The sequence below is a fragment of the Elephantulus edwardii genome, unplaced genomic scaffold (assembly GCF_000299155.1).
Source record: "Elephantulus edwardii isolate Elephantulus edwardi_28Jun2011 unplaced genomic scaffold, EleEdw1.0 scaffold00131, whole genome shotgun sequence".
NCBI lineage: Eukaryota > Metazoa > Chordata > Mammalia > Macroscelidea > Macroscelididae > Elephantulus > Elephantulus edwardii.
Window position 1 is genome coordinate 3,135,357 of NW_006399881.1, and position 8,759 is coordinate 3,144,115.

Below are 8,759 nucleotides of genomic sequence, written 5' to 3' on the forward strand. Positions count from 1 at the left end.
TGTAAGAACCATGATGAATGTAGGAAAATTGGATATTGTTAAGAAGGAAATGGAACACATAAATATTGGCAAAATGAGATGGACTGGCATGGGACATTTTGAGTCAAGATCCTGTGATCTACTATGCTTGAGCTTTCAGAGTTAAAAATGTCATTTCTAGATCCGTCTTGAAATACAGTGATGTGAATGACAGGATAATATCCATACTCATACAAGGAAGTCCAGTGAATACCACAATCATTCAAATATATGCACCAACAACGAGAGTAAAAGAGAAGGAAGTAGATTTCTAGCAAAAATTTGCAGTTAAAGATTGATAGAACATGCAGTCAAGATGCATAAATAATAATGGGTGACTGGAATGCAAAAATTGGGAGCAGAGAAGAAGGATCAATAGTTGGAAAACATGGACTTGGTGACAGAACTGAGGCTGGAAATAGAATGGTAGGATGTTGCACAATCAATGACTTATTCATTGTAAATACATTTTTAAAATTGATTTTAATGAAAGTTTACAGAGACTTTGGATTTACATTCATTTACTGTTGCACTTTTCTCCCTGCCCAACCCTCCCCCAATTCACGTTTCTTTTTGTAAAGTAAAAGAAAAAAATATTTCATTTGTTATTCAATCCCTCCCCCAAGTCCACTCCACAGTGCTACCTTCATTCTGAACTCCTGTCATAACAATAATATCTAATCATTTATCCCTTTTGAACAGTTCTCTCCGTCATCTATTTCAATGCAGTATACATTATCCCGTCTTTCTCAATCTCCCTCCAACCCCTATGTGAGTCCTCTTTTATAACAGGGATATTATGCCGTATTCGTCTTTTTATGACTGAGATACTTCACTGAGCATAATATCCTCTATGGTGACCCATTTTGTGTAATATTTCATGAGTTCCTTGTTTTTCAATGCCACATAGTATTCCATTGTGTGAATATACCAGAGCTTCTCTATCCATTCATTTGTTGATGGACATAAATACATTTTATAAGAAACATAAACGCAGGCTATACACATGGATTTCACCTGATGATATGCATAGGAATCAGATCTATTACATCTGTGGAAAGAATCACTAGAGAATCTCAGTATCAGCTATGAAAACTAAACCAGGTGCTGATTGTGAAACAGACCACCAACTACTCATATGCAAGTTCAAGCTGAAGCTGAGGAAAATTAAATCAAGTCCACAGGGACCGAAATGTGATCTTGAGTCTATCCCACCTGAATTTCAAAACCATCTCAGGAACAGGTTTGAGGCCTTGGACATTAATGAGGGAAGACCAGATAAGCTGTGGAAGGATATCAAGAATATCAGGAAGAATACAAAAGGTCATTACAAAGACAGAGGAGGAAGAAAAGACCAAGATGGATGTCAAAAGAAATTCTAAATACTGTACTGGAGTGCTGAGAAGTCAAAGCAAAGGGAAGACATCAAGATATTAAGGAGTTGAACAGAAGATTCCAGAGGACAGCATGGGGAGACAAAGTATTACAATGAAATGTGCAAGGAGCTAGAGTCAGAAAATCAAAAGGGTCATACTCGCTTGACATTTCTTAAGCTGGAGGAACTAAAGAATAAATTCAAACCTTGAGTTTCAATACTTGAGGATGCTTTGGCCAGAATATTAAATGATCCAGGAAGTATTAAAAGAAGATGGAAAGAGTATACAGAGTCACTGTACCAAAAGGAATTGGTAGACACAGAAGAATTTCATGAAACAACATATGAGCAAGAGCCTATAGTGATGAAGGTGGAAATTCAGGCTGCTCTGAAAGAATTGAAAACAAAAAAAAAACCAAGGCCCCAGGAATTGATGACATACCAATTGACACATTAAACAAAAACTGCCGTGGACATGCTCACCAAGATGTGCCATGAAATCTGGAGAACAACCACCTGACTAACTGCCTGGAAAAGATCTATATTTGTTCCCATTCCAAAAAAAGGTGATCTGACAGTGTGTGGAAATTATTGAACAATATCATTAATATCACATGCAAGCAAGATTCTGCTGAAGATTTTCCAAAAACAACTTGAAGATCATAACAGAGAACTGCCTGAAGTGCAGGCTGGATTTAGAAGAGGCCGTGGTTTTAGGGATATTATAGCTAATGTAAGATGGAACTTGGCTGAAAGCAGAGAATACCAGAGGAATGTCTATCTGTGTTCCATTGACTAAGGCATTTGACTGTGTAGATCACAACAAACTGTAGCTGATTCTGAGAAGAATGGAAATCCCAGAACACTTGATTGTGCTTATGCAAAACCTATACTTGGACCAGGAGGCAGTCGTCAGAACAGAGCAAGGAAATACTGCATGTTTCAAAATTGGGAAGGTTGTGTGTCAAGGATGTGTCCTATGTTCATATCTTTTCAGTCTATATGTGGAACAGATTATCTGGGAGGCTGGGCTCTATGAGGAGAAGTGTGGCATCAGGATTGGAGGTAGACTCATCAACAGTCAGCATTATGCAGATGACAGAACCCTGCTTGTTGAAACTGAGGAGGACCTGAAGCACATGCTGCAGAAGGTCAAGGACTGCAGCTTTCAATATGGATTGAAGCTCAGCATCAAGAAAACAAAGATTCTCGCCACTGGACCGATTGACAGCATCAGGATTGATGGTGAAGAGATTGAGATTGTTTACAGCTTCAGTTTGCTTGGCTCTACAATCAGCACTCTTGGTACCAGGAAATTAAAAAATTAATTGCATTTGGAAAGTCTGCTGTCAGAGACCTCTCCAAAGTACTGAAGAGAAACGAGGTCAGTCTGGAGACTAAGGTGCACTTGATCCAAGCCATGGTCTTTGCAATTAGTGGTTATGCATCAGAGAGCTAGACAGTGACTAGGGATGACAGAAGGAGAGTGTATGCCTTTGAGCTTTGGTGCTGGAGAAGAGTATTGAATATACCATGGACTGCCAGGAGAACAAAAAAGTTTGTCCTGGAGAGGGTGAAATCTGGTGGCTCCTTAGAGGCAAGTTGTCTGACATACTTTGGACATGTTGCAAGGCAGGATTAGTCCTTGGAGAAGGGATATCATGCTTGGGAGGGTAGAGGGACAGTGCAGGAGAGGAAGACCCTCCATGAGATGAATTGATACAGTGGCTGGGGTAATGGAGATAGGTGTATCAGAAACCATTTTGGCAAGGGATCAAGCAGGGTTTAGGGCTGTTGTACATAGATAGGATTGCTATGAGTTGTAGGTGACTCAATGGCACATAACAACCAAAATAACTGTTCCAAGAGGGAGAGGTAAATGAGATCTTCCAATTGAATTGCATTATCTTTTATTATTTCTGATGCTTACAGAACTCTAAAGTTCATTTTTATTGTGTAAATAGGTCCCTCTTCAACTAATCAGTATACTTTTCTCCACAGAACTACTTTCTTCTTTCGTCTTCAATGGACAAAACAGTCAGGTTGTGGCACATTTCCAGAAGAGAATGTCTTTGTTGTTTTCAGCATATAGATTTTGTCACTGCCATAGCTTTTCATCCAAGAGTAAGTATTTATACATTTTTTTGTTGTTGTGGTTGCTACACTCTAAGATGAGGAAACTGGTTTCTCCATATACAGGAGAAAAAAAAACAACTCATTGCAACTTAAAATGAACTTGATTTAGTGTTTCGTTACCCCTTCAAATTAAGAAAGGATATATTGTGCTAATCTGAATTAGGACTGAAAAGTGATTTCAAATTGTTTCTGAGTCATGAGTGGTATAAATATTCTGTTGAAGATAAGGAACCCTGGTGGGGTTATATGCTGGTCTACTGGCCTCAATCAAGGTCAGCAATTCAAATCTACAGGAACTCCTCAGAAGAAAGATGGGCAGTTTCATAGTTTTAGAGCCTTGGAGGCCCACCTTGGAGGCCACCAACAGTCAGAATCAACTCAGAGGTAGTGAATTTGGTTAGGGTATAAAAGATAAGAGATAATAGAGGCGGAGAGAGAAAGACAATACATGGATAGATGAGAAATATATAGAGTGGAAAACTAGGAAGCTGAAGGAGGGAAGAGACAAAAAAATTTGTAGAATCAAAGACTGTAAAAATGTACTACAATAGGTATTTAGTTCCTATCAAATGTCAAAACATTTTTATGTCATTGTCACTTGTTATCCATTCTCAGTGGCTTAATTCGTTGTCCCTGTAAGTTTTATAGAAATCACATGTTTATGCTGATTCCACTAACTAGATTGAAGGAAGTAGAGGACTTGAGCTGTGACCCACCAATAGTCTTACCCCTACATTACTATGTAATGGCATTTCCAATCATGTCCTTATCTATATATGGTTAATAACTATTCTCTTTTTTGTGATGTGGTTTTTCTTTTTAATTTCACTAAGGTAAAATATATAACAAAAATTTGTCATTTTAACTAGGTTTGTTTTTTTTTTTTTCCTTCTCACGGCGGTTTACTCAGGAGTTAGTTACAGTTAGGGAGAGTTAGTTACAGTTAGGAAGAAAAACATGAAGTTCCTTCTTGGACCCTTCCAGGGTGCAGCTTATATCCCCTTCTCGGTACTCCACCCATCAGTCTCATGTGTCATGCCTCCATTGGACCATTAACCCCACGTGAGATCAAGCCGTTGACCATTAAAGACACGGTGACCAAATAAGGTCTTATTTGTGATTAAGGCAAACAAAAGGAAGCAGGAAATCAGCGCCATCTTGTAATGGCGACCGCACACGGCCTTCCACAATTCCCCCTTTTAGTTTTATTAAAATGGCAGAGAGAGCGCCTGTCTTAGGTTGTCCTGATCCATCACATGGCTTACCCGTCATCGAAAGATCCACCTCTAAAACGTGAATCCCCTGTCTTAGGTTGCACATGGATGATCAATGATCTTACCTGTCTTTGGCTGCCTCCCTAGCATGCCTTGTAAGTGGGGAAAGGTAATTTTTTACCTTTTACCTCAAGTTTGCCAACCACACTTGGGGAGAATCCCCTGCCTCAATGGCACGAACTGCTTGGACTATCATAGCAAGATCTCTGCGCCGGGTCTGGGTTAAACGACAGAGGCAGTAGAGACATAGTACAGAGATTCCAATTAAGAGAAAAGCCAGCATCCCTATTCCCGCCCACTCTTTCAAATGATGCATGGCTTGCTGGATCCAGGATGTTAAGCCTTCTGATAGAGACAGGTCCACGCGCGTCGAGTTCACATTCACAATGGCAACTCTCAATTCTTGTACCAAATGATCAAATCTTCCAGACCAATTTCCTGTAAGATACTTAGATAATTTTCTGGACAAGTTAGCAGCATAAGTGAAATTATCGTAAGGCACAGAGGTGATACACAACCCGGACATTTTCCTCTCACATCCCAACTAGGTTTTTCATTCAGTGTGACTAATTGGATTAGCCATGTTATGTGGCCATCATCTTCATCTATGTCCTAAAGTTTTTAAGCACTCCACACAATAACTCACACCATCATCCCCTCCCCCCAGGCCCTGGTAACCACTAGTAAATTTCAGGCTCTACACATTTGTCAGTTCTAGATATTTCATATGTAAATGCAGTCATAAAATATGTGTCCTTTTGTGTCTAACTTATTTCACTTAGCATATTGTTTTCAAGTTTCAAGATTAGGTAAAAATAATAAAAGTGAAGTTAGTAAAATTATGAGTTTTTCTTTATTTTGTCACACCAATTATTTAATCTTTTTTTCTTACAAAGTTAAAAATTAGATCAGCTTAGTAAAGGATTGCTTTCAATTTCAAATTGGATTTCTCAACCTTAGTATTAATATTAATGACATTTGGGGCCAGATAATTCTGAGTTCAGGATTGAGGAAATGAAATTGTCTTGTCCATTTTGGTTTGTTTAGCAGCATCTTTGGCCTCTGTTTATCAGATTCTGGTACTGCAGCTCCACAGTCGTGACAATTAAAAACATCTCCAGAGATTGCTGGATGTCCCTGTGAGACCAAATTGCTCCCAGTTGAGAACCCTTGGTTTCAAATCAGACTGAGAATTTGAATACTGTGGTCCTCTCCTGGCGTGTTATCATAGTTCCAAATAATGACTGGTTCCACAGGCCTCTGTCTGGTCTTATTCTTTCAGCCAAATATTGCTTGTGTCCCAAAGAAGGATATGGGCAAACGTATCATTACAGGATAATGTTTCCTTAAGCATGTTCATGCAAGCTTTTCCTTTCCCTTTCCCTCAGAAGAAGCCCATGACTAAATAAGTTGGAAACGATACTACATTATCCCCTTTTCTGGAAATGCAACATGTGTATTAATAACAACTTGAGAATCTTGATCAACTTCCTGCAACCCAGAATTCCTGACACTCATTTTATCACAGAACCCTTCAGCCATACAGCACACACTCAAAGCATCTGTTAGTCTCCATAACATGGACAAAGCTATGATAAAGATAATCTAAAGTGATGAGAGCATCTCATAAAATTTAATACTGAGGTTTTTAATTATTATTGCTTTTAATTAATAAGATAATATTTACTTGATGACTACATTAATAATGCTAAAGTGAGCTCTACATGTTCTAAACATTCTTTTCAATAGACTTGACATTCTGATTTGCTAATGAGTTTTTCTTGATGTGGTAAAATGAAAGCTTTCTCTTTTGCCATCTTCATAGGATGACAGGTATTTTCTCAGTGGATCATTGGATGGAAAGCTCCGCCTTTGGAATATACCTGACAAAAAAGTGGCTTTGTGGAATGAAGTAGATGGCCAAACCAAATTGATCACAGCTGCAAATTTCTGCCAAAATGGCAAATACGCAGTTATTGGGACATATGATGGCAGGTGTATTTTCTATGATACAGAGGTAACTGATTATTTTATGTAAATGAATACTCAGGAAAATACTTTTGTGATTTTGAAAAAAGTTGAACTTCACTAGGCTTCAGCTGTCATGGTGGTAAATTGGGGTACATAGTACCATGTTTTTCTCAGAATTGAATCTGTGATGTTTGGGATTCCTTCTCATTTTCATCTTTTAAATGTATTTATTTATTTAGCATTTGAAATACCACACACAAATACATGTCCGATCTACCAGAGGGCGCAACAGAGTTGGAAGGAAAATTACTGGCATTGAGCCTTTACCAGGAGAAAATAAGGTATTCTACTATTCAGAACCATCTCCACACTCATAAAAATTAATTCTTAGTATCTTGACAAAGAATATATTCCCTTTCCTGTGGAATAATGCTATTTCTCATTTTGAAAGTGTATTTGTTCTCTGTGTACTCTTTTGAGGTTATAGCTGAATTTAGATTAAAACATGCTATTTTTACCTTTTCTTTAGATACTGGTAACTTCAAATGACTCCAGAATAAGACTGTATGACCTTAGAGATTTGTCACTGTCCATGAAGTATAAAGGCTATGTCAATAGCAGCAGCCAGATCAAAGCAAGTTTCAGGTAAACTCTCAGAAGACACTAGAGTATTTCGCCTTTCCTCCAATTTTTTCATTCATGTTTGCCTTGGAGTTTTGTTATCTTTGCACTATGACATCTGGTATAATTTTATCATCACAAGTTTCAGGCAAACTCTAAGAAAACACAAGAGTATTTCTCCTCTCCTCCTCCTGTTTCTTCTTTCATGTATGCCTTGTGGGTTTGCTGTCTTAGCACAGTGACATCTGGTAATTTAGCATCACAAGTTGCTTTTCTTGGGTGTTGTCAAGTCAGAGCCAACACATAACTGACCATCTAGTGGATTTTCAGAGGCAGTAAATAGCATAGGAGGAAATGACCCATCTCTCTCCTGCAGATCAGCTAGTGGATTCAAACCACATATCATTAGGTTGGCAGCACCATTCCTTACCACTTAGCAGAACCATCTTAGCTGTACTTCCCAAGCCCCTGACTTGTTACTTACACTTCATGAGTCTAGAACCATTGCAGTGAATCCTTCTGATACCACCTTTAAAAGGAGCAAGGGAGGATATCTGACCTTTACCAACTCCACAAAGGGGACCTGTCCCCATCAATAGCATCTGTAGCACAAAACCAGTTACCATGAGGAATCATCACATAATACTTACTTACCTTATCCACTTGTATGGTAGATAAAGTTAGACTCTTCCCTATAATACAGATACAGAAACTGAAACTGAGATTAAGAAAAGTAAGTGGGGCACATAACAACAATAACATACTCTATTGGTGGTTATTTTTTGTTGGTTTTTTTTCCCTTTTATTTGTGCCTCTTGTTTAGAGTCAACAAACTTCAGAAAGGGAAAAAAAAAGAAAAGTAAGTGGGTTGCTCAAAGTCACAGTTAACTGCAGAGCTAGGATTAAAAAAAAATCTCAACTTCAGCTTTTTGCTTTTGCCTTTTTAAAAGAGTTAATTATATTTTGTGTTGTTGAAAAAATACACTGCAGAACATACCTACTCAAGAGTTTCTACATGTACAATTCAGTTACACTAATTACATTAAGTTGTACAGTTCCTCTCACCCCATTTTCTTAATTGTTCTTTTAAAAGAAAATACGCTTCACCTCCTTACCCATTATCTTAACCTTTTTGGGTATATGAGCTTATAAAGCTTTTTAATACCCTAAAGCCACAATGCCCTGCCTATATTTGTATCTTCCCTAAAACAAAAACCAAACCCACGTATACTGCACTGAAACAGAGGAGGGAGAAAACTGTTTAAAGGAGATATGTGATTAGGTATTTCTGTCATGACAGGAGTCTAGAGCGATGGCTACGTGGTGGAGTGGACCTGGGGGAGGGTTTGTAAAACAATGAAAGA

The 8,759-nt window shown here is 38.2% G+C and overlaps 1 protein-coding gene across 3 annotated transcripts in view; it reads left to right on the forward strand.

Annotated features, from left to right (window-relative positions):
* Positions 1–8,759, forward strand: part of WDR44 (WD repeat domain 44) — a 130,649-nt gene that overhangs the window by 115,297 nt on the left and 6,593 nt on the right. For 2 of the 3 annotated variants that reach the window (XM_006893764.1, XM_006893765.1), the window contains exons 14-17: positions 3,395–3,517; positions 6,629–6,820; positions 7,014–7,115; positions 7,304–7,419. In XM_006893764.1, coding sequence (XP_006893826.1) covers positions 3,395–3,517; positions 6,629–6,820; positions 7,014–7,115; positions 7,304–7,419 — 533 coding nt within the window. The remainder of the gene's footprint in view (positions 1–3,394; positions 3,518–6,628; positions 6,821–7,013; positions 7,116–7,303; positions 7,420–8,759) is intronic. The other variant, XM_006893766.1, reaches the window with a different exon arrangement.